At 46.3% G+C, this 25,911-nt stretch overlaps 1 protein-coding gene across 1 annotated transcript in view; it reads right to left on the bottom strand.

Moving 5' to 3' along the window:
* Window positions 1-3,029: 3,029 nt before the first annotated feature.
* The window catches only part of LOC124511168 (protein POLR1D-like), a 52,025-nt gene continuing 29,143 nt past the window's right edge, over window positions 3,030-25,911 (bottom strand). The window contains exons 2-3 of the mRNA XM_047078133.1: window positions 25,763-25,837; window positions 3,030-4,172 (exon numbers count right to left, since the gene is read on the bottom strand). Of these exons, the coding sequence (XP_046934089.1) occupies window positions 3,866-4,172; window positions 25,763-25,837 (382 nt within the window). The 3' untranslated portion in view covers window positions 3,030-3,865. The remainder of the gene's footprint in view (window positions 4,173-25,762; window positions 25,838-25,911) is intronic.

Here is a 25,911-nt window from a genome sequence, read left to right as displayed (position 1 = left end):
AAGTTTTCCTCATGGCTTAGACGGCTCCACCGGCCTGCGGTAAACACTGGCCCAGGACACCGGTTCCTTGGGTGGGGCTTGGGCATTCAGGCCGCCAGGAGTCCATTTTAACCAACTGCGTGACTTATTTAAGCTCTTCAGGCTCTCAAGTTGGGACTCCTTGGCCCATTACACACCGAGACATCCCAGTCCTGTGTTTGGAGAGAGCTGAGTTCAGATACGGATTGGCATAATGTACAGGAAAAGAATGTAGGTTTGTAGATTCAGACAGTCCTGGCTTCAGACAGCCTCTCGGCCCCTTCCCAGATCCGTGACCGTGACCGGGGCAAACTGTTTACCCTGTCCTGTTTCCTTAGTTACAGAATGGGGCAGAGCACCTTCCTTGGACACAGGTAGAAGCTTATCTTAAACATTCTCGCTACACACACACACACACACACACACAACACACACAAATGGATAACCGTGAGGTAATGTACGTGCTAAGTAACCTTCTTGTAATCATTTCACAATGTTGACTTCTGTCAAATCACCACATTTTACATTCTACACTGACACAATGTTATATGTTAACTGTATCTCAGCAAAGCTGGGGGAAAAAGCCTGACAAGTTTGGCCCACGGGTGATACACAGTGTTACTGTCCACATGGTTTAGTCTAGCCGATCAGTTCCTCCTGGTGACAATATTTACAAGTTTAACATTCCTTGAGAGAGTGTGAGGCTTCCCTTCATCAGGGATTCACCTCATGGGTCTATTAAACAAGCACTGACTATGGGCCAGCTACTCTTTAGGATCCGAAGACAATGGCAGGACCTCTGGAGTGGCGGAGATTATGTCATTACGATATAAAAATGTGAGTGACACGCTAAGTCACATCGATCATCAGCGAAGGAATAAATTCTCCCAGGAGATTTGAGGCAGCTCCGTACCCCCGTCCCGCCCCTCCTGAAACAAACAAACGGGAAAATTCAAAACTCCACAGCCACCTTCCAGACCCCACCGATCCTTCCAGAATCCGACCTGAGGAAATGTCCTTTAGCATTCTCAGCCCGCTCTAAGAAAAACCACCCGCTCTGGCTCCCTCTCCCATGACGCGTGGGCCATTTGGGAGGACTGACACTAGCAGGTCAGTGGTCACGGCCGAGACCGGCACTTTTGGTTCACATGTCTTCGAGACCGCGTTTCCTAAAGCAACTAAAACAGAAAATGAACTCTGCGAAGTCGCACTTGTGCTCAAGTCTTGCGGCTTCCTAGTGGAGGCATGAAAACTTAGGGCTAACACTTGGTCCTTCTGTCTCGACTTAACTGGGGACTCAGTCCAAACATCTTAGTGTACAGATGGGGACGATGAAGGGAAGTGACCAGGTAGGGCCCTCCCCGCAGCCAGCCAGCTGGAGAGGCAGGCTCAGACTCAACTCCTAGAACTCCTCTGCTGGGCTCTGTGAGCTCCACATACAATTATACTGGAGAGCAGACAGTATCCGGGGCGGAGGAAGCTCTCCGGGGTGGGGGTGGGGGGGCGGTGGTAAGCGGAGAAGTAGGAGGTGGCTGGTGTGTGTGACATCTCAGGACCAATCGCTTCTGCCAACATCCACGGTCCAGATATGGAACAGGAACAGATCAATTTGCTCTTGACATTTCTATACAGGAAACCACGGCTGCTCGTAAGTTTTAAAGATTCTAATAACATTTTCGGAGGTGGAACAATTCCTTTTTTTTTTTAAATGTTTATTTATTTTGCGAGAGAGGAGCATGCGGATGGGGGAGAGGCAGAGAGAGGGAGAGAGAGAGAATCCTAAGCAGGCTCTGCACTGTCAGTGTGGACTCCGAGGGGTGCTTGCTCTCACGCATGGTGAGATCACGACCTGAGCTGAAACCAGGACTCTGAAGTTCAACCGACTGAGCCACCCTGGTGCCCCTGGGAACAATTCCTTTTATTTTTATTTAAAAAAAAAAATTTTTTTTTGACGTTTATTTATTTTTGAGACAGAGAGAGACAGAGCATGAACGGGGGAGGGGCAGAGAGAGAGGGAGACACAGAATCGGAAGCAGGCTCCAGGCTCCGAGCCGTCAGCCCAGAGCCCGACGCGGGGCTCGACCTCACAGACCGCGAGATCGTGACCTGAGCTGAAGTCGGACGCTCAACCGACTGAGCCACCCAGGCGCCCCGGGAACAATTCCTTTTAAAGGGAAGGTGATTCTGTAGAACACTCCTCCTGGAACACAATTTAATAAGAAAGGTTCAGTATGGTTAGGCTAACGAGGCTTCCTGTAAGTGTTAGAATGTGCTCGTTATAACCATCTTCTTCTAAAGAATAAGAACCTGGCAGTTTGCTCTAAATACGGAGAACGTAGACAGTTGAAACAATACAACTTTATTTTACTCAATTATAACAAGATTTCTCAAAAACTCACAACGCTATGCTATTTCTGGCATTTAAATAGAAAACATTGCAAATTTAGCACAAATAATGTAAGCGAATGCAGACGTCGATTTGGATAAAGTCCTGAGGGCAACGTGTGCCGCTGTGTCGCTACAAACTCATAGGATGAGGCCCTGGGGTCTCTGGTGGGAGGCGGGAGGGTCAAGCGAGGCCTTGGGTTTGTCCCTCCTGCGCTTTTAGCTCGGAGCAGACTCAGGATGTGGCCGGTGGCTCGCTGGGGAAGCAGCACTCGGTCTAGTCTAGTTTCTCTATAAACACCCCAAAGCTACCTTTTCGGATGTGCTCCTTTCTGACCCTGAGAAAGGGCTTTTCTTGGCTGCCAGGAAGCAGGGGACAGGCTGTGGCGGGTGATTATCTGAGAGCAGCCAGGCATAAGGTCAGGCGCTATGGAAAACCGGGAGGGGACCAGACAGGCAGATTCTTCTTCCTTTTGTGGGCTGGGGAAGACGGGACTTCGTGGCATTTTCCTGAGCATGAAAGCAAGGACGCGGGTTTGCAAAGTCTGTAATTGTACGTTCATTTGGGAGACACCCGGATACCGAACAAAACAAAAAGCAAGAAAACAACACCGAAACCAGAAAAAGGCGTTGTAAACACACTTTTATTTAAATTAAGATTTCGGAAACAACTCTACTGAGGGTGGTAATGTAGGTCTTTAGCTCAAGAAGACACAGCACTGAAAAATTTAACTTTATGAGGGTTCTTTTGAAAGCACCGCTTAGAACGCACACGTTGCCCCCAAAACTGACTATGGAAAGGTGGTTCATCTGGGGAATGAGTCTGAGAACGCACAAGACAGCGACAGAGCCCCGTTTCCCCCCTCTGGCTTTTGGTACGGAACACCAAACCCAAAGCCCTGTGGGCACCCTCCCCGACAGCTCGCTCGCAGGAAAAGGAAACCGGCAAGGCGTCTCTCGCTGCGTTTCTTCCTGGTACATTTCCAGCCCTTCCTAGGGCCACACCTCGGCCTAAGCACGGTCACTGGCCGGCTGACCTCTGCCTCTGAAATTCGGCCTCCAGCAAGATAACGTCTAGCATTTACAAGTGGTTTTTGTTTTTGTTTTTTTTTTTTGGAGAAAACTTGAGAAATGACCACGATTGGAACACATGAAACAAACAAACAAACAACCCTGGAACTAGTCGTAACCATCTCGGGGAACTTCGTTTCCGTTGCAGATTTATTTCGAAACCAACTGGCGAACGAGCGAGAACAGAAACCACACGCGTGCGCGGGGCGCTGCCCGAGTGGCCGAAACCTGCCGCGCCGCCTGCAGACGAGTCCCCGGGCGCGGACAGCCGTGTCGCCGCCGCAAAGGACCGGCGCGAAAAACCACTCCAGCCCGAGGCCCGTGCCCCGTGCCCCAACCCCGCGTCCGCACAAGCCCCAGTCCCGGAGGCAGCGGCCGCGCGGTCCCGGCCTCACCGCTTGTCGGACCGCTTCTCGTACCTCGCCGGGCCCCTCGCCGGGCCCCTCGCCGGGCCCCTCTCCGGGCTGCTCCGCTTCGGCGGTGGCGAGGGGCCGCCGCGCGCGCCCCGGCCCTGGGAGCTGGGCTTGTAAGGGTGGCCTCGGTGCCCCTTGCGGTGCTCTTCCTTCCGGCTCTGGCTTTTCGCAGGTGCCTTCGTGGCCTCTTTCGGCTCAGGGTCCTGCTCTTTGTGGGAGGGCAGCGTGTTCTTAATCGTGTTAATCAGAAACCTCTTATTCGCGCCGGCGAGGGGGCACTTCATCCTGGGGAGGGAACAACACAACAGCGTCAGTCCACGCAGCCCGCGCCGACGCCGCGCCCGCCGATCGCCGATCGCAGCTCGGCCCGAAGGGTTCTGTGAACGCGCAAGCGAGTTTCTGAATTTGTTCGGCTTTCCTTGCATGCCACCTAGTGTAAACTCGGAGCACCAGGGGGAAGAGGCAAGACGCTTGGAATTCGGAGACGGCCGGCCGGACCCCATCGGAACGCTTCGGCCCCCTCTTCTCCCTGGGACTCGCTTTCCCCCTGCGACACAGGGGCCACACTCTGAAAGAACGGAACCACTCAGTCTTTTCCCCTTGAATGATCAACGCCTGATTTGACTCTAATCTGCACCGCGAGCTGCATTTATCAGGGCTTTTCATTACCAAAGAGTAAAAAGAAGTCCCTCTTGGGCAACAGAAAAGTATGCCTTGCCGTGTCTTGAGTACTGGAGCCAAATGCTCTGTTCTGGAAATAAAAATTGCGCGAAGAAACCATACAAATGCACGAATCGCTTTTTACCTTTAAAAACAAACATCTCTCACACTTGCCACATTAGGACGCTACTCTGTTCTCCTGGGGAGCACCTCACACAGGCCCACCCTCTGGGTCAATTTCTGCTCCGGGTACATTGAAGTAGCTTGTGATTCAAGTTCACCCAAGAGACAAGATGTAGCTAATTAAATTACTAGTTGACAGGCTTACGTATACACTGCAGTATTTGTTTTCCTTTTCACGTGTACCAAATCTCTCATTTTGGAGAAGAACCCCCCCCCCCCCCGCAGGTGAGAGCCTGCATATTTCTCTTGGCCTTGAGCTGTCTGCCACGTGATGGGCTATTTTAGGATGCTGATCCCCCCCCCCCCCAATCACGTTTCTCACAGCGGCTAGTACTAAACAAAAACGAATGCAGGATTCTATCATCTCCCATGTTTGTAGCAAACCGATTCAAAGAGAAGCCCACACGATGACTTCAAACTCAATCTACGGGCACCCCACTGGAGTGACCCTGTAGCTCAGCAACCCCCCCCCCCCCATCAGTGAAAAGAGAAGCAGACATCAACCTATTGCCACTTACAGGGAGGTCAGACCACCTCAAGCAACCAGAGCGGCATCGAATCCGGAAGTGAAATGACAGGTGGGGGAAAAAGAAAAGGAAACGTCTCCTGCGGCAAATGAACAGCTCTTGAGCCCAACGCGGACGGAGAAAATACCTGAGAAGCATCAAAGGTGGTGTGGGCCCTCGACGTGCCAGGCGAGGCTAATGCTCAGGCCGGAAGTGTCGAGGGAAAGAACTAGAACAGGGGGAAAAGGAAATGCAGGCAGAGAGGAGCGCGGCAGGGGCGGTGGGAACCCTTGGAGGCGGCAGCCATGCGGGGGGTTTTGCTTCTCTGGTTAGCGCCGGAGTTTAGAAGCCACAGGACATGAGCTGAGGGGCAAAGAAGAAAGGCAGTGACAACGGGGAAAGGAAAACCAGCTCCGAAGCACGGGGGGTAGAACACCACGTGGCTCCCGGTGGCCCCGCGGGGCTTCACGGAGCTTCCAGAAAGAGCACACCAGCCAGCATGACGCTACCTCAGGAGTCCCGAGGCGCAGCCACCTGCCCTGTCCTGGAGCCACAGCCCTGAGCAATAAGGGGGCATCGACGAGAGGCCACCCTGCTTGGACCTCCGTGGCACCAGAGGGTCTAACTTCAGGCACCCTTCCGGAGCAGAAACCTGAACCCCTGCAAACTCGGGAAAGATGTGGAAGACTACGACACGCTGGTGTCACCAAAGCGCAGGACGCGGCCAGACTGCGGGGGAAAGCGGCCCCTCAATGTGGCGGGTGACAAGCGACAAGCTGAGAGTGCCCAGTGCTTCCGGCAGGAGCGGGGTCACTGGTCTAAGTGGACCGCATGGGTCTCTTGCATATGGGGGGCTACGGACGGCTGGCTCTGGAAAATTCTGGGCTACGTTCAGTGGAGCGTGCCAGGCCAGTGCCGATAAAACCCGTCAGCTCTTCTCAGGATTAGACCAAGGGGGAAAGGCCAGCACTGCCAGATGGGACAATGACCCAGGATATCAAAACAAAACCTTTGGTAATGCCTGGTGAATTCTGCTTGGTTTTGCGGTCTTCCACGTAAGGCCATCTCCACCCCCACGGGCTTGCCTGAGATGAGCACAGCTTTTCTGCTACGGACACGCAGGTTCCCACCGAGAGAGCGGGGGGGGGGGGGGGTTCTGAGCCGCAGGGGACAGTTCCTAGCTTCCAGCTGCTTGTGGGACCCACTGACTCAACACAGCGCCCAGAAGGGCTGTTCAGAGAATGACAGGGCTTTCTAGGGTCAAGTCCACAAGAAAACTGGCCTTCACAGCTTTTTTTATTTTTAATGTTTATTTACTTTTGACAGAGAGAGACAGAGTGGAGGAGGGGCAGAGAGAGAGGGAGACATAGAATCCGAAGCAGGCTCCAGGCTCCGAGCTGTCAGCACAGAGTCCGATGTGGGGCTCGAACCCACAAGCGCTGAGATCATGACCTGAGCAGAGGTCGGACGCTCAACCGACTGAGCTACCCAGGCGCCCCATTCACAGCTCGCATAGTAAGTGATTCCACATGAAGACGTTGTAACATGTGCAGTGAGGATATCAGGGTGTAAGGAGTGCAACAGTGTTGCTGACATTTGAGGAAATCTATGCCGAGAGAGCTGCCCCAGCCTCCAGTGTCGTAACTCGTTTTGCTGAACCTCACGGCCCGGTGCTTTATTGCTACGCGTGCATACAACATGGTACCCGCTGAGCACACATGCTCTGAAATCATACCATCTATCCGACTGAACCTTGGGCGTGTCATGTGATCTCCCTACGGCCTCTTGCCTGTTAAGTGTGGGAAATGACTGCAGATCCCGTGAGTGAGAACACGCTTAGAAGAGTACCTAATGTGTAACAAGCGCTTGGTAAATGTCAGCGCTGCTTTATATCCTAGCTCTGCTAACTAGCCGTGTGACCGTGACCGTGGGCAAGTTACTTAACGCCTCTGTGCATCCGTTTTCCCCATTTGCAAAGGGGAGTGACAGAAATATCCACCTATTGGGAGGACTTACTGAGACAATGCATAAAGCACTTAGCACAGCACCTGCCTGGCACACGGTAGGTAAATCTTCAGTGCGTGTTACCTATGGGTCTATGATTTCTCATCCACAATTCCCAAGTGTTAAAACCTCTGAAAATCAAGTTCTTTCTATGAAGCCGAAAACCTGGCCTAACTGCACACTGGGCTATTTATGTCTAGTCTTGATCCCATTTATAGTAGAAGCATTCAGAGGTTTGGGGGCAGACGGGATAACGTGTTGAACGAGCACCCCTGGGGCTGTTTGTCATGCACACTGGATGTGCTCAAGTGCCTTGCTAAAATGGGAAAACATCTAAATTTAGAAACTTGTCAGGATTCAAGGGTTTTAGACAGGGAATGTGGACCGACATTATTATTCTTCATTCTCTCTCTGTGAAAAAGGGTGCACGCCACACTCACATCCGTTAATTTAGCAGGGAATTCTCCTTGATGGTGACTCAGGAGAACCTCCTGAAGCCTCAAACCACCGGGGATAATAAGTTAATCAAGAACAGAGTGGGCTACCTGATGTTTCTCAATGAAAAAAAAAAAATCAAAAGAAGGAAAAAAAAAAAAAAACCAACCACCTGAGCCAGCAAGAAAAGCTTAATGACATTTTATAGAAATTTTCGCAAAAATGGGTAGAACTGCAAAGTTTTGGTATTTCTACACCCGGAAGTTTCCCTTTCCAGGACATCTCAGTCCCCCACTGGTGTGGGGGGGTGGGGGGCGGTCAGTGGGCTACGGGGTATCCCTCTGAGCTTATAATTTGCATTTCCTAAATTCTGTGAGCTCTGCAGATGCTTTTCAGATAGAACACGGAGGGCCGGGGTATGTAGGTGGCTTCTGAAGTCTGTCCCAGTTTTGAAATTCTCTGCTCGCAGTTATTTTTCTCTCAAAGTTTTGAAAAGCTATCAGCCAGGATCATGGTGCAGTAAGGCATAAAGTTTTTCCTTAAAAAAAAAAAAAATAAGTGCGTGTGTAGAGTTATTTTTCTCAAAGTCTTGAAAAGCTATTAGCCAGGATCATGGTGTAATAAGACATAACTTTTTCCTTTGAAATTCTCCGCTCATGGTCTGTATGTTAACCCTTTAGATAACGACTCTTTTCTCATTCATCCCATTTGAAAATTCATTTCACCCATGTCTCCATCTGGCGTCTCAGCTCTCTCTTGGTGCCGCTTTTTCGTGTATTTGAGATGACACGATGAGCTGGCATTAGGTGCCAACCATTCCAGGGTTTTTCACATCCGCACTGGGGTATATAAGGCCTGCGCCTGGGGCGCGGCTGCTCGATGTTTCTGCACCGCCTACGTCCCTGGCTATGTCCCAAGACACGCTGCTGGGGTTGGGGACCGGAGAGGCCACGGGATGGGGCGGCTGCTTCCCTGTCTGCAGCTGTGATCCGTACAACGTCAGTGGTCTCACCCTGGCTGGCTGCTTTCATTTTGGGTTTTAGAAAGCTATCCTAGCTCGTGTGGGAAGAGCCGATTTAAGGCGCTAACGATATAAATGGATATAAAACTCTAAATATAATGAGACCGGTTACAAGTCCACTGGAGAGAACCCACGACAGCACTTTAGGCTTAAGATCCAGCATCCTCCCTCTGGCAAACTCTGAAAGTGACGGGCTTTGCTTCGCTTGCAAAGCCGTCCGCGCAGAAGCTGTGACGAAGGCTGCCGCAAGCCGGGGGAAAGGCGGATTTCTAGAGAATCTGCTGTGAGACAGACTCGGACTGACTGAGGCCGGGATTAGAAGCTTTTCATCTCTCCCTCTCCTTCTGAGTGCGCACACTATGTAACCTGATTTGCGAAATAAGGCACATCCTCCTGGTAGTTATCGTGCTCGACTTACGAAAAACAGTAGACTATAAAACAAACCAAGAGAACAGAAAGGGGAAGAGATACGTAATTCTTTTGCTGATCTTAATACTTTTTTAAATACTGATTTTTTAATACTTTTTGTCTCTCTACTGCTGAAGGTGGGCAGTTGTAACGTCTAACCTGCTACGGGGTCAGACCTGACACTTTTGGATTCGAAAGTAGCTCCACGGGGGCGCCTGGGTGGCTCAGTCAGTTAAGCCTTAAGCATCCGACTCTCGATCTGCGCTCGGGTCATAGCTCAGGTCATGATCTTGCGGTTGGTGAGATGGAACCCCACGTGGGGCTCTGCGCTGACAGCACTGAGCCTGCTTGGGATTCTCTCTCTGCCTCTCCCCTGTGCACACGCACGTCTTCTCTCTCAAAGTAAGTATTTTTTAAAAATAAAATAGTCCCACGAATACGACCCGTCAGAGAGTGACATGCGATCACCAGCCAACAAGGCGAACAATGCTGACGCTAACTTGGATGAAGTGACTGCCCCGTGCCATCCATCACATGACTGACACGACCTCGTTCCGTTTCTCCAGCCATCAAACACTTTATGGGTGGACAAGAGAGGACGAAAAGTAACTCGTCAGAGATCCCGAGCTAGTGGGATGGGAGCCGGGGGTCTGACGCCAAGGTCCACCCTCTGGGATTGTCCCAGACAGGGAAGAAGGAGTGGAGAGAGAGACACATGTGTGGTGTAACCAGGTGGCGAATCAGCAGGGCAGTCAGGCGAGGAAACCGTAGGCGCTAAGCCCATCAGCCCGCTTGCCGCCGAGGCTGCTTTGTCTGGCCCGGGCACCAAGAAGCGAATCTGGACGTGGTGTCAGGTGGGGAGCCGCTGACACGGACAGGGCCGCGACAAGGGCAGACAGCGCCCTAAACGCACTCAATTTTGCGATCGGGAGCGCACAGCAGGCATTGCGAAATCATGATTCTTACTTTTCTGGTGAGGGAAGCGGAGGCCAAGTTCCCGTGTAATGCTTCCCAACTCAGTCCTGTGTTCTGTGGCCACACTCACTCCCACGTCAGCAAGTGGCGCTCTACCTGCCGCTTGGCACGTTCCTCGGCGCCATGACGGATGTAAGTGAAAAAGGACCCTTAGAAAGAACTGGACTCCCAACGCTCCAGGAAACAAGGGAAATATTTTTAATCTTGACGCTGTGGTTGATTGCAGCTCATTTTGTTGTTTAAAGCTGCCACAGCCACCACAACCACCCAGGGGGCCTACAGTTTGCGGATGTGGCAATCAAATGCCTCAGCATGTGGCCACCCGAGAAATCCTTTTAGAGCGTCATAATCCCCATTGCTCAACTGCTAATTCTTAATTACTCTGCGGTGCGGACAACAGTCCTGAGGCCCAAGGTAGGTTTTCAGCTACTCTGTCCCCAGTGCTGTATCTAAAAGTAATGTGAGATAGGTGACGTGTATGTACATATATAGTTATGCTATTAATTAATTTTTATTTAATTCTTTTTCATGTTTATTTATTTTTGAGACAGAGAGACAGCATGAACGGGGGAGGGGCAGAGAGAGAGGGAGACACAGAATCCGAAGCAGGCTCCAGGCTCCGAGCCGTCAGCACAGAGCCCGATGCAGGGCTTGAACCCACGAACCGTGAGATCATGACCTGAGCCGGCGTTGGCTGCCCAACCGACTGAGCCACGCAGGCGCCCCGCTGGTAATTTATGTTTCAAAGTCTGAGAAGGCACAGGGTAGGTCCTGCGGCAAAGATAAAGGCCAGGCTATCTGTCCACGTATTTATGCTCGTTGGGAGACCACCGGGAGGAAATAGAGGCGTGTGACGATAAACCTCAGAAGCCGGAATGGGAAAGGTGGTGTCCCGGAATACGTGACAAGCCTGCTGTCCTTGGCTTCCTGCTCCCCGAGCCGCACACATCATGTCCACAGCGATCTCACCCAGTGGGAATGCACGCGGGGCTCTCCGATTCACACGATCTCACGATTCACTCGATTCACTCGTAACTGGATGTGGAAGGAATGCGGGAAGCTGGGGCAGGAAGGCGCAGGAAGTATGACACATCGGCATCCTGCCGGACAACAATCCACGGAAGAGAGCTAGTGTAGGACACGAGAGTTCAGCCAGGGACGAGAAAGCAAGTGGGGACCCAGGCGTCCGCAAGTGGCTAGCTGGGGCCGCAGGAAACCCCTCTGGGCCCCATGGTCTTAGCCATAGAGTAGAGGCTTTGGATCTCGTGGCCCTGAACTACTGCCAAGAGCCTCATCCGTGAGTCACTCTGAAATGTGAGCCCTTCCTTCCCTCCCCGCTGAGCTGTGCTCACCTGCTCACTTGTCCGTGTCCACCAGCGGACTGACACCTTTAAAGCCAGGAGGGCTGCCTGAGCCCGGCCTCTTACTATACCTACCGGTTGGGGCTCAGGCAAGTGAATTAAAAAAAAAAAAAAAGCCTGCAAAAAGACTCGAGAAACGATCTGCTTTCCGGTTTAAAGCTGACTACATACAACAGAAGAACGACGTACGGGACTTTTCACCTCATCACCGGACCGACTCCAGGCCGAAACAGAAAGGCACCCAAAAGTGCCACTCGCCTGAAAACAGCCAGGTGGAGAAAACCGAAGAATCATTTTCTGTCCCACTCAATCCTTGTAACCTTTTATACCAGAATATAAGCCTTTCCCAGGCTAAGGCTGAAGTCCTGCGAGCCCTCGCCGCAGAAATGACATTGGGCTACAGATCAGCTGATGTGAATGTGACCAGAAGAAAAACAGCTTTGTAGACCGTGAAGCTGTGCAAATTGCTGAAATGTGTGCCTATAAATTCCTTTACGTTGACTAAAAGGAAGTCATATGGGCCGATATTTCAGCCTCCTTGAGGCCTCTGTTAAGAACAGCTTCTGAAGAGATTCTTTTGCTGAAATACGTGCACAGAAGTACAGAGCACCAAATGGCCTCTTTCTTTACAAAATAAAAAATGGCATTTCCACTGCATTTTCTTTAGTTCAGCAGTCTCTTTCTGGCAATGGCTCAACGACCTCGCTAAGATCGTTTCATGGAATGTCCAAGAGGGGAAATAAATGGCGACCTAGTTCTATTTTAAATTTTAAGGCAAATATGGCCCATTCTCACCATTACTACCTAACATAGTACTGGAAGTCTTAGCCTCAGCAAAAGACATAAAGGGCAAACAAATCGGCAAAGAAGAAGTCCAACGTTCACTATGTGCAGATGACACGAGACCCTATGGAGAAAACCCAAAAGACTCGTTTCAATTCCTTAATTTTAATCAACGTGATTAAAAAAAAAATGCTAGAACTGATATGTGAACTCAGTGAAGTCATAGGATATGAAATCAACGTGCAGAAATCTGTTGCATTTCTATACACCAATAATGAAGCGGCAGAAAAAGAAATCAAGGAATCAGTCCCATTTGCAGTTACACCAAAAACAATAGGAATAAATCTAACTAAAGAGGAAAAAGACCTATACTCTGAAAACTATAGAAGACTTACGAAAGAAATTGAAGAGAACGCAAAGAAACGGAAAAACATTCCATGCTCATGGATAGGAAGAACAAATATTGTTAAAATGTGGATACCACCCAAAGCAATCTACATATTTAATGCAATCCCTATACCACCAGCGTTCTTCGCAGAGCTAGAACAAACAATCTGAAAGTTTGTGTGGAACCACAAAAGACCCCGAATAGCCCAAGCAATCCTGAACAAGAAAAACAAAACTAGAGGCATCACAAGTCCGGATTTCAAGCTATATTACAAAGCTGTAATCATCAAGACAATATGGTACTGGCACAAAAACAGACACACACATTAATGGAACAGAATAGAAAACACAGAAATGGACCCACAACTACATGGTCAATTTATCTTTGACAAAGCAGGAAAGAACATTCCGTGAAAAAAAGTCTCTTCCACAAATGGTGTTGGGAAAACGAGACAACAACACGCAAAAGAATGAAACTGGACCACTTTGTTCCACCATACACAAAAACAAATTCAAAATGGATGAACGACCTAAATGTGAGACAGGAACCTATCAAAATCCTAGAGAAGAACACTGGGCAGCAACCTCTTTGACCTTGGCTGGAGTAACTTCTTATTAGCTGAAGGCAAGGGAAACGAAAGCAAACATGAACTATTGGGACCTCGTCAAGATAAAGAGCTTCTCCACAGCAAAGGAAACAACAAAACTAAAAGGCAGCCTGCGTCATGGGAGAAGATATTTGCAAATGGCGTATCTGATAAAGCGTTCGTATCTAAAACCTATAAAGAACTTATTAGACTCGACACCCCCAAAACCAAACAACCCAGTTAAGAAATGGATAGAAGATATGAATAGACAATGTTCCAAAGAAGACATCCAGATGGCTAAGAGACACATGAAAAAATGCTCAATGTCACTCAGTCAGGGAAGTACAAACCAAAACCATGACGAGGAACCACCTTACGCCTGTCAGAATGGCTACAATTAACTCAAGAAAGAACAGGTGTTGGCGAGGCTGTGGCGACAGGGGAACCGTCTTGCACTGTTGGTGGGAATGAAAACTGATGCAGCCAATCTGGAGAAGAGTATGGAGGTTCCAAAAACAAAAAACGAAACAAACAAACAAAAACAACTAAAAACAGAACTACTCTGTGATCCAGTAATTGCATGATTAAGTATTTACCCAAAGGATACAAAAATACAGCTTCAAAGGGGGTACATGTACCCCACTGTTTACAGCAGCACCGTCAACAATAGTCAAACTATGGGTACACACCCAGACACACACACACACACACACTATATTCAGCCACCAAAAAAATGAAGTCTTGCCATTTGTAATGATGTGGCTGGAGTTAGAATGTATTATGCTAAGTGAAGTCAGTCAGAGAAAGACAAATATATGATTTCACTCATATGTGGAATTTAAGAAACCAAACAGATGAGGGGCACCTGGGTGGCTTGGTTGGTTAAGCGTCCAACTTTTCGTTTCAGCTCAGGTCATGATCCCACTGTTTGTGGGTTTGAGCCCCATATCGGGCTCTGTGCCGACAGCATGGAGCCTGTGTGGGATTCTCTCTCTCCCTCTCTCTACACCTCCCCTGCTCGCGCACACACACACTCTCTCAAAATAAATAAACGTTAAAAAAAAAAAAAAAAGAAAGGAAACAGATGAACATATGGGAAGGATGGGGGAAAGAAAGGGAAACAAACCACAAGAGACTCTTAACGATAGAGAGCAAACTGAGGGTTGATGGAGGGAGAGGGGTGGGAGGTGTGCTAGATGGGTGATGAGTCTTAAGAAGGGCACTTGCTGTGATGAGCACTGGGTGTTGTGTGTAAGTGGTGAATCACTGAATTCAACTTCTGTGGCCAATACTGCACTGTATATTAACTAACTAAAATAAAATTTAAAAAAATTAAAATAAAATATATTAAGCAAATATAAAGGCCTTCTAGATGCTTAGAAAAACAAACCATGGCCCACTAGTAAGCAACAGATTGTCTACTCCTTTAAGATCTGTCCAAGAAGGTCTGCTTGACAGAGATGGAACTTGGGGCTCCCGGGGCTGGGCTGGCTATCCAAGTGCTCTGGTGCTGTCTGCCCGTGGGAGAGGTGTGAATTCTACCTGCAGGATGGTTCCGTTCTTTTTATTTTTTATTTTTATTTTTAAAAAAATTTTTTTTTTTTTTTTTTTGCACATATATTATTTTTTTTTTTTATGAAGTTTATTGACAAATTGGTTTCCATACAACACCCAGTGCTCATCCCAAAAGGTGCCCTCCTCAATACCCATCACCCACCCGCCCCTCCCTCCCACCCCCCATCAACCCTCAGTTTGTTCTCAGTTTTTAACAGTCTCTTATGCTTTGGCTCTCTCCCACTCTAACGTCTTTTTTTTTTTCTCCCTTCCCCTCCCCCATGGGTTCCTGTTGAGTTTCTCAGGATCCACATAAGAGTGAAACCATATGGTATCTGTCTTTCTCTGTATGGCTTATTTCACTTAGCATCACACTCTCCAGTTCCATCCACGTTGCTACAAAAGGCCATATTTCATTTTTTCTCATTGCCACGTAGTATTCCATTGTGTATATAAACCACAATTTCTTTATCCATTCATCAGTTGATGGACATTTAGGCTCTTTCCATAATTTGGCTATTGTTGAGAGTGCTGCTATGAACATTGGGGTACACGTGCCCCTATGCATCAGTACTCCTGTATCCCTTGGGTAGATTCCTAGCAGTGCTATTGCTGGGTCATAGGGTAGGTCTATTTTTAATTTTCTGAGGAACCTCCACACTGTTTTCCAGAGCGGCTGCACCAATTTGCATTCCCACCAACAGTGCAAGAGGGTTCCCGTTTCTCCACATCCTCTCCAGCATCTATAGTCTCCTGATTTGTTCATTTTGGCCACTCTGACTGGCGTGAGGTGATACCTGAGTGTGGTTTTGATTTGTATTTCCCTGATAAGGAGCGACGCTGAACATCTTTTCATGTGCCTGTTGGCCATCTGGATGTCTTCTTTAGAGAAGTGTCTATTCATGTTTTCTGCCCATTTCTTCACTGGGTTATTTGTTTTTCGGGTGTGGAGTTTGGTGAGCTCTTTATAGATTTTAGATACTAGCCCTTTGTCCGATATGTCATTTGCAAATATCTTTTCCCATTCCGTTGGTTGTCTTTTAGTTTTGTTGGTTGTTTCCTTTGCTGTGCAGAAGCTTTTTATCTTCATAAGGTCCCAGTAATTCACTTTTGCTTTTAATTCCCTTGCCTTTGGGGATGTGTCGAGTAAGAGATTGCTACGGCTGAGGTCAGAGAGGTCTTTTCCTGCTTTCTCCTCTAAGGTTCTGATGGTTTCCTGTCTCACATTTAGGTCCTTTATCCATTTTGAGTTTATTTTTGTAAATGGTGTGAGAAAGTGGTCTAGTTTCAACCTTCTGCATGTTGCTGTCCAGTTCTCCCAGCACCATTTGTTAAAGAGGCTGTCTTTTTTCCATTGGATGTTCTTTCCTGCTTTGTCAAAGATGAGTTGGCCATATGTTTGTGGGTCTAGTTCTGGGGTTTCTATTCTATTCCATTGGTCTGTGTGTCTGTTTTTGTGCCAATACCATGCTGTCTTGATGATGACAGCTTTGTAGTAGAGGCTGAAGTCTGGGATTGTGATGCCTCCTGCTTTGGTCTTCTTCTTCAAAATTCCTTTGGCTATTCGGGGCCTTTTGTGGTTCCATATGAATTTTAGGATTGCTTGTTCTAGTTTCGAGAAGAATGCTGGTGCAATTTTGATTGGGATTGCATTGAATGTGTAGATAGCTTTGGGTAGTATTGACATTTTGACAATATTTATTTTTCCAATCCATGAGCAGGGAATGTCTTTCCATTTCTTTAAATCTTCTTCAATTACCTTCATAAGCTTTCTATAGTTTTCAGCATACAGATCCTTTACATCTTTGGTTAGATTTATTCCTAGGTATTTTATGCTTCTTGGTGCAATTGTGAATGGGCTCAGTTTCTTTATTTGTCTTTCTGTTGCTTCATTGTTAGTGTATAAGAATGCAACTGATTTCTGTACATTGATTTTGTATCCTGCAACTTTGCTGAATTCATGTATCAGTTCTAGCAGACTTTTGGTGGAGTCTATCGGATTTTCCATGTATAATATCATGTCATCTGCAAAAAGCGAAAGCTTGACTTCATCTTTGCCAATTTTGATGCCTTTGATTTCCTTTTGTTGTCTGATTGCTGATGCTAGAACTTCCAGCACTATGTTAAATAACAACGGTGAGAGTGGGCATCCCTGTCGTGTTCCTGATCTCAGGGAAAAAGCTCTCAGTTTTTCCCCGTTGAGGATGATGTTAGCTGTGGGCTTTTCATAAATGGCTTTTATGATCTTTAAGTATGTTCCTTCTATCCCGACTTTCTCAAGGGTTTTTATTAAGAAAGGGTGCTGGATTTTATCAAAGGCCTTTTCTGCATCGATTGACAGGATCATATGGTTCTTCTCTTTTTTTTTGTTAATGTGATGTATCACGTTGATTGATTTGCGAATGTTGAACCAGCCCTGCATCCCAGGAATGAATCCCACTTGATCATGGTGAATAATTCTTTTTATATGCTGTTGAATTCAATTTGCTAGTATCTTATTGAGAATTTTTGCATCCATATTCATCAGGGATATTGGCCTGTAGTTCTCTTTTTTTACTGGGTCTCTGTCTGGTTTAGGAATCAAAGTAATACTGGCTTCATAGAATGAGTCTGGAAGTTTTCCTTCCCTTTCTATTTCTTGGAATAGCTTGAGAAGGATAGGTATTATCTCTGCTTTAAACGTCTGGTAGAACTCCCCTGGGAAGCCATCTGGTCCTGGACTCTTATTTGTTGGGAGATTTTTGATAACCGATTCAATTTCTTCGCTGGTTATGGGTCTGTTCAAGCTTTCTATTTCCTCCTGATTGAGTTTTGGAAGAGTGTGGGTGTTCAGGAATTTGTCCATTTCTTCCAGGTTGTCCAATTTGTTGGCATATAATTTTTCATAGTATTCCCTGATAATTGTTTGTATCTCTGAGGGATTGGTTGTAATAATTCCATTTTCATTCATGATTTTATCTATTTGGGTCATCTCCCTTTTCTTTTTGAGAAGCCTGGCTAGAGGTTTGTCAATTTTGTTTATTTTTTCAAAAAACCAACTCTTGGTTTCGTTGATCTGCTCTACAGTTTTTTTAGATTCTATATTGTTTATTTCTGCTCTGATCTTTATTATTTCTCTTCTTCTGCTGGGTTTAAAAAATTTTTTTTAACGTTTATTTATTTTTGAGACAGAGAGAGACAGAGCATGAACGGGGGAGGGTCAGAGAAAGGGAGACACAGAATCCGAAACAGGCTCCAGGCTCCGAGCTGTCAGCACAGAGCCCGACGCGGGGCTTGAACCCACGGACCGCGAGATCATGACCTGAGCCGAAGTCGGCTGCCCAACCGACTGAGCCACCCAGGCGCCCTGGTTCCATTCTTTTTAATAAATAGGGACTGGTAGAGTGGTTTTCAAATTTGTGTGCACTTTAGAATCACCTGGGTATCTTTTTGAAACCCTTTGGCTCAGGCCATCTGCAAACTCATAATTTTTGGTGGCGGGACATAGACATTAGTAATTTGGGAAGCTTTCCACATGATTTCAAATGTGCAGATGAGTTTGGGAACCAGTGCATTAGTGGTTAAAAGTTTTTATTTACACACACACACACACACACACACACACACACACTTTAAACAGAGGGAAAACCAGGTGTTCTCCCAGGATGAGCCTGATGGGGAAGATGTTCGTTGTGCCAGCACCAGGGAATAGAAGCAAGTCGTGGCTGTCCTTCAGTCAGACCTCTTTGCATAGCCCATAGCTGCTAGGCTGTGCTGGACCAGAAGCTGCCTCCAGGAAAAGAACCTACGTGAATGTTTGAGTTGCGTGTGAACTAGCTGGTTATTCAGAGGTGAGTGAGCCTGTCAATTCAAGGAAAATAGCTTGCAGGATTCATTGCCAATGGTAAAACTGGAGTTTTCAAGTGAAAGAAAATTAGATTTTTGGAAAACTGGGAACTTGACAGGTTCCCAACATTTAAAAGACTCTCTGATGAGATTAGTGGTGATATTTATAAATGTATTTTTTAAGTATTATATAATGTGTTGTCATTAGAAGACGACTCATGAGCCAACATTTTTGAGATGGCTAATGAAGGATGTTACAGAATCATGTATGGGGAGAAGATCCAGTTAAAGTGCAAGGGAGACCAAGCGATTTTATTATGACGGAATATGAAAAGTCTGCATTATTAAAAAGAAGGTTAAGAATCTACTACTCGCTGAGATTACTTGCAAAATTTTGATGGAGGATTAAAGAATACCATAATTTTCTGGAAAGGCTATTGAAATACTTCTTGCTTTTCTGGGCATATATTTGTGTGAGGTTGGATTTTCTTCGAATACTTCAAGCAAAACAACAGGTTGTAGAAGCAGACATGAACTTCCAAGCGTCTTTTATAAGTCAGACATGAGGGAGGTTTGCAAAAATATTAAACAATATCACTCTCAGTATTTTTTTTCCACAAATGTAGTTATTTTTATAAAAGGCATATTATTTCCTTTTAACATGTAATGGGCTTATTATCATTTTTTAAATGAATAAATAGATCCTTTTAAATTGCTCAATTTAAACTTCAAATACAGTCAACATTGATAGATATAATCCACCAAAAAAATTTTTTGGGGTCCTCAATAGTTCCTAAGAGTATAAAAGGACCCTAAAACTAAAACGGCTCAGGATCACCGTTAAGACAACTGAAAAAAATGTCAGCAATGTCAGCAAGAATTCTTGTCCTGTAGACTAATTGGAACTTAACAAGTTTCAAGCCCTATTCTCCCAGGACCCATCTCTTACAAGTCTGAATGTTTCGCTTTGCCTGCCATCTTTTTTTTTTTTTTTTTTTAAGATTTCTTTATTTATTTTTGAAAGAGAGAGAGAAGGCGTGAGTGGAGGAGGGACAGAGAGACACAGAATCAGAAGCAGACTCCAGGCTCCGAGCTGTCAGCACAGAGCCCAATGCGGGGCTCGAACCCACAAACCATGAGATCATGACCTGAGCTGAAGTCAGACGCTTAACCGACGGAGCCACCCAGGCGCCCCAGCCTCCCACCCTTTACTCCCTTTTCAACATGCTTCTGCTTCCTTCATGGGAAGAGGCTGTCAACTGTCCCCGACTATCCATTCTTCCTTTTTTCTAGAGTAAACGAACCCCAGATATTTATCTGGCACCTGACTACCTGGAGCAAAAAACAAAGACCGAATTCCTGACCTTGTAGTCGGTGAAGGCATGGAACAAAATTCTGGCCAGTGGAGTACATGCAGAAATGGTGGAAATGGTGGACACAACTTCTGGGGAGTGTCCTTAAAGGGACGGGGCGGGGGGGGGGGGGGGGGGAGGGGGCGTGGCTTCTTCCTTCCTTTCTGCTACGTGAAATGGAGTGGGCCAATACTAGACCATGTGGAAAAGAGTCACACTCTGTAGTTGGAAGATTTCGAAAACTGGAAGGAACCTGGGTCCTTGACAACTCTGGGGGAACTGCCAGCCTAACTGATGTGACACCCAATGGGCACGTCCTTCCTCCCAGAAACGTCAAGATGACCCTCGAGTGGGGTAACTCTCTCCAGGGAAAACGGAGCTGACACTGATAAACCAGTTCTCTCACTATCGGAAAGTTCTACCGAGTCAGTAAGTGGCAGAAAGGTTGTCAGGATAAACGACTTCTATTTGGAGAGCTGCCTAGAAAGAACTTATGCCCTTGAACATTGCGAACATAGCAAGAGCCCTGACTGATACTTTCATACTCACTTGTCGGGCCATCTGAATTCATGATTTAGCTCCGTACTGATTCTCTCACTGAAGGTATGAGATTGGACCAGCGGCTACAGACAACCTGATCACAGTCCTGCCTTATACCAAACACCAAAGTGGCCTGCCCCTAACAAAACCTGTACTAATTTGATTCACTTTAGAAGAGGCACCTTATCTCTGTAAAGGACAGGGGGCTGGAAAGAAGATAAGAGCAGATCTAATAACGCTGACTGACTGCTCCATGCCAGGAACCATGCAGAATATTTCTGTCCACTTTATCTCACCAATTTGAGTAACTATCCTTCTAGGAAGTGGGTATTTTACTGAATCTAAGATGATTCCATATGTGACATACAGATTGACTCACACTGGATTACTTCATTTTGTATCATTTCAACCATAAATACATCACAATCAATTTCTAAAAGATAATATCTTCTGAAAAATGAAGTAACAGCAAAACCATTATCACACCTAAAAAAATCAATATTAATTACTTAATGTCATCAAATACCCCAACTGTTTCATAAATGTCTTTTTTTTTTAATTTTTAAATGTTTGTTTATTTTTGAGAGAGAGAGAGAGAGAGAGAGAGAGAGAGAGAGAGAACACAAGCAGGGGAGGGGCAGAGAGAGAGGGAGACACAGAATCCAAAGCAGGCTCCAGGCTCTGAGCTGTCGGCACAGAGCCTGACGCGGGGCTCGAAACCACGAACCGTGAGATCACGACCTGAACCAAAGTCAGATGCTCAACCGATTGAGCCACCCAGGTGCCCCATAAATGTCTTTTTATAGTTAGTTTGGATAAGGATCCAAACAAGGTATACATTTTATTTGGCGTGTCTCAAGTCTATTAGTTCATAGGATTCCCCTCCTTTTCTCTACAAGTCTTTTGTTAAAGGGAATTGGGCTGTTTGTCCTGTAGAATTCCCCACGTTGGACTTTTGTGATTTTATTCCTATAGTGTCAGTTAATGTGTTCCTCTGGCCTCTGTTATTTTGTGCAAGCTAGTAGTTCTGACTGGAGATGGGATCAGATTGGGGTTCGATCTCTTTGACAAGGATGTCTCCTAAGTAGTGGCCTGGTTTTCCACATCTTTTCTCAGCATGAAGACGGGTCCGTGAGTTCAGGTGTGGGTCCGCCTGACCTGTCCCAGAATGGTCCCCAACAAGTCCGCATCTGGTCAGTGTAGCGGCCAGTGACCTTTGCCTAGGTCCAGTGCGTCCTTAGGGATCGCAAATGATGCCATTCTTTTTCTTTTAAAATTGGGTTTACGAGACAGAATGCACACAGAATAAAATTTATCCTTTTAAGTAAACAGCGTTAAGAGTTTTGACAAATGTACGAGGTCGATCAAGACGTAGCGCATTTCTGTCACCCACCAAGTTCTGCAGTTAACCCCTTCCTTCTGTCCCCATGTCCTGGCAACCAGTGACCTGCTTTCGGTCCCTATTGTTCTGGGTTTTCTAGAAGGCCACATAAATGGAATCTTACACTGTGTACGGTTTTGTGTCTGGCTTCTTTCACTTGGCAGGCTCCTGGGATTCAGCCATGCTGTGTGTTATTTCTCATCCTCTTTATTATCAAGGAGTGCTGAATGTACTTGCTAGAACCACGATTTGTTTATCCGTTCATTAGTCAGTGGACATTTCAGTTGTTTCCAGTTTTCATTTACTCATTTATTTATTTTTAAATGTTTATTCATTTTTGAAAGACAGAGAGAGAGAGAGCGCGAGCAGGGGAGGGGCAGAGAGAGAGGGAGACACAGAATCCGAAGCAGGCTCCAGGCTCCGAGCTGTCAGCACAGAGCCCGACGTGGGGCTCGAACTCACGATCCACGAGATCATGACCTGAGCCCAAGTTGGATGCTTAACCGACTGAGCCACCCAGGGGCCCCTCAGTTGTTTCCAGTTTTGAGCCATCATGAATAAAAGCGCCATAAACATTACTGTGCGCATTTGTGTGGGTGCCTAAGTTTTCAATTCTCTGGTAATTGGTTAGAAGAAGTCTCTGTGGTGAGTATTTATAAGAAACTGCCAACTATGTTTCACAATGGCTGTATGATCTTACATTTCTGCCAACAGTGTGTGAGCATTTTAGTTGTGCCACGTCCTTGTCTTTATTTGGGACTGTCAGCCTTTTCTAATTTTTATTTTGGATACTTTAGTGCATCCCTAGTGGTGGTAACTAACTGATGTTTTCATTTGCATTTTCCTCATAACTAATGATTTGAGCATCTCTTTTTTTTTAATGTTTATTTTTGAAGGAGAGAGACACAGAGTGTGCGTGGGGGAGGGGCAAAGAAAGAGGGAGAGACACCTCTGAAGCAGTGAGCATCTCTTTATATGCTGATTGGCCAACCCTGTATCATTTTCAATGATGTGTTTGTTCAGATCTTTTGCCTATTTTTAAATTGGATTGTTTGTTTTCTTATTGAGTTGCTAAGAATTCAAATGGTGATCTTATTCTAGCATTCTTTTATGTTAAAAAAATTTTTAAGTTTATTTATTTGTTTTGAGAGAGAGAGAGAGAATGTACAGGAGGGGCAGAGAGGGAGGGAAAGAAGAAAGAATCCCAAGCACTGTCACAGTGTGGAGCCCTATGTGGGGCTCGAACTCACCAACCGTGGGATCATGACCTGCGCCAAAATCAAGAGTCAGTCGCTAAACCGACCCGACTGAACCACCCAGGCACCCCACGATGTCCTTTTACATTTAATAGTCGCAGTTCCACAGGGGAGTTTTCTTTCATCAATGATTTGGTAACCCCGCAGCACGATGTGTACAGGGAACAGGATAAATGTTTAAAAAAAAAATTTTTTTTTAACGTTTATTTATTTTTGGGACAGAGAGAGACAGAGCATGAACGGGGAAGGGGCAGAGAGAGAGGGAGACACAGAATCGGAAACAGGCTCCAGGCTCTGAGCCATCAGCCCAGAGCCTGACGCGGGGCTCGAACTCACGGACCGCGAGATCGTGACCTGGCTGAAGTCAGACGCTTAACCGACTGCGCCACCCAGGCGCCCCCAGGATAAATGTTTTATTCTTCCTCTCTCTTTGCCAATTTTATGGACAATGATTCGGTTCCACAGCATTCTCCAAACGGGACCGCCAAGTTTCTTGTTGTGATTATCATTATGACCTTGTGGATCTGAACATAGTTGAGGTATCTCGGTCTTTATAGCTTTATTCTTCTTGGTGATCAAATTACCCCATCTGGCGGGAGGGATTTCAAGTTGTTTCCTGAGTCTTTTGGCCATCACTACAGTAGTCTTCGAGTGTTTCTCTGCTTTCTCGTGTGACAAGATTCTCCGGATCTTCTAATACATTCCCTGTCTGTGTAGTAACGGTGTAACCTTGCCCACAGAGAGGGCGGACTTCTGGGAGGGGATCTCAATTCTAGGAGGTAATGTCACACGCTGGACAGAAATGTCTTTGTCTAGAGTGGATCTTAGGATGGGGCAGGCCATGCCTGATGGTCTTAGAGCGCAAGCTGGCCCTGCCAAAAACCCCCAACCATGTGATTTTGGGCGGGAGCTTTGGGTCACGGGGTCTTGGTTAACCTCGACACTGAGGCCAACCACATGAGCAATCAATCATGCCTAAGTAATGAAATCCCAATAAAACCTCTGCATACCGAGGCCTGGGTGAGCTTCCCTGCTGACGATATGCCACGTATATTCTCACACCTTAATGCTGACTCTATGGGGAGAGGACAACAGAAGCTTCATGTCTGGAACCCTCTCAGACAATACCCTTTATGCCCCTTACTTTGGCTGATCCGAATCTGTGTTCTTTCCCTGTAGTAAGCCGTAACTGTGAGTCTCACAGTTTTCTGTGAATTGTAGGGATTCATCAGTGACTTGAGGAAGCTGAGGGTACGTTAGGAACTCCCTGAATTTGCAGGTGGTGTAAGAAGTGAGGGCAGTCTTGGTGACTGTGACCTCTAACTTGCAGTTTGGTGAAGCCCAGACACTGCTTCAGATCTGCAGTCAGTTATCTCTCTAAAGCATGGCTTTGTACTGATATTTCCAATTCGAATTTAGGATTATAGGTTTTTTACTTTGATTTTACATTTGCACCCCTTTGACGCCGGACATCTTGGTATTTAGAGCAGGTAAATATTTGCTTTATCCCGTTACATAATATTTTCCGAATAACAACATCATATTTTTGACAACATGAGGATGGAAAACAATTTAAGATTTCCTGGTAGTTCTTTTCAAAATGTAGTCACGTTTCAGATCACGCACAGTAGTTCCTTTATGTGCGGCTAAGTCATTCACTAAATGGCTTTTTAGGTCTATTTGTTTTATTTTGCTTGATTTTTAAGGATTGACTTTTCCCTTTATTTACTTAACTTTGTTTTACATTTTATGTAAATCACGTGCATGGTTCTAAGAGTCAAATCTAGAGAATGAGGTGTGTTCTGAAGCCTAGTTTTTCTCATTTTTAGATCCGACTCTTTTCTTAATCACCCACAATCCTCCATTGTTGCGGATTTTAAATTCTAGATAAAAGATCTAAACTCAGCATATTTAACACATGAATGCCTATGTTATTGCTAAAGTGAAGCTTAAAAATGCTTAGGACTAAATTCTTAAGGGTAAATTCCTCTTTTGTTTCTAAACTTTAAGTTTTAAAGCTCTATTTTGTATAGAAACTGCAAAGGCAACTTAAGTTCTACCCAGCTGAACTGTCACATAGTCGAAATACTTATGAATAGAATTTTAAAAATAAATTTCAATTTGCCAAGGGCTATAATTAAAACAGAGATCCTTGGGGCGCCTGGGTGGCTCAGTCGGTTAAGCGTCACACTCTTGATTTCAGCCCAGGCCATGATCTCATGGTTCAGCTGACGGGATTGAGCCCTACAGAGCCCACTTGGGATTCTGTCTCCCTCTCTCTCTCAAAATAAATAAAAAGAAACAAAAAACAAAACAAAACAGAGATCCTTAAACAATGAACACTGATACAACATTACTCTCACATGGCGCCTTTGGGCAGTAGATCTACATATCCACTAGGGATTTGTGATCTAAAGGGATGACGGACCCTTCACAGATGCTCTCCCTCCATACCCCCAGCCGTCTTCCTCAGGGTCGCAGAGTCCCCAGAGCTGGCCCTCAACAGGGCTCCCACTCTCCTGCTCGCCTCTGGGGGATTTCCTCTACAGCCAGTTTTACATTCCTTTCACCGGCTACAGATTTACGTATCCACATCTCCAGCCGAGACTTTCTCTTTACTACTGTTCTGTTTTAAGGAAGATCACTCAAGAACTTACCAACCCATAGGTCCCATCGTTTCTGCTCTCGTTTTGCCACGTTTTGCCTCTTTAAGCAATTCTTCAATTGCTTTCCTGATGGGGAGAAAAATAGAGTTGAGAGGTAGTCACACGACTGAATTCTTAAAAATCGGTTTATTCCCCATATA

Source organism: Lynx rufus, unplaced genomic scaffold (genome assembly GCF_022079265.1).
Source record: "Lynx rufus isolate CCGP_SWC_20201006 ecotype Redwood Valley unplaced genomic scaffold, mLynRuf1.p SCAF_1, whole genome shotgun sequence".
Taxonomy (NCBI): domain Eukaryota; kingdom Metazoa; phylum Chordata; class Mammalia; order Carnivora; family Felidae; genus Lynx; species Lynx rufus.
Note: the sequence above shows the minus strand (reverse complement) of the source record. Positions and strands in the feature narration are given on the sequence as shown.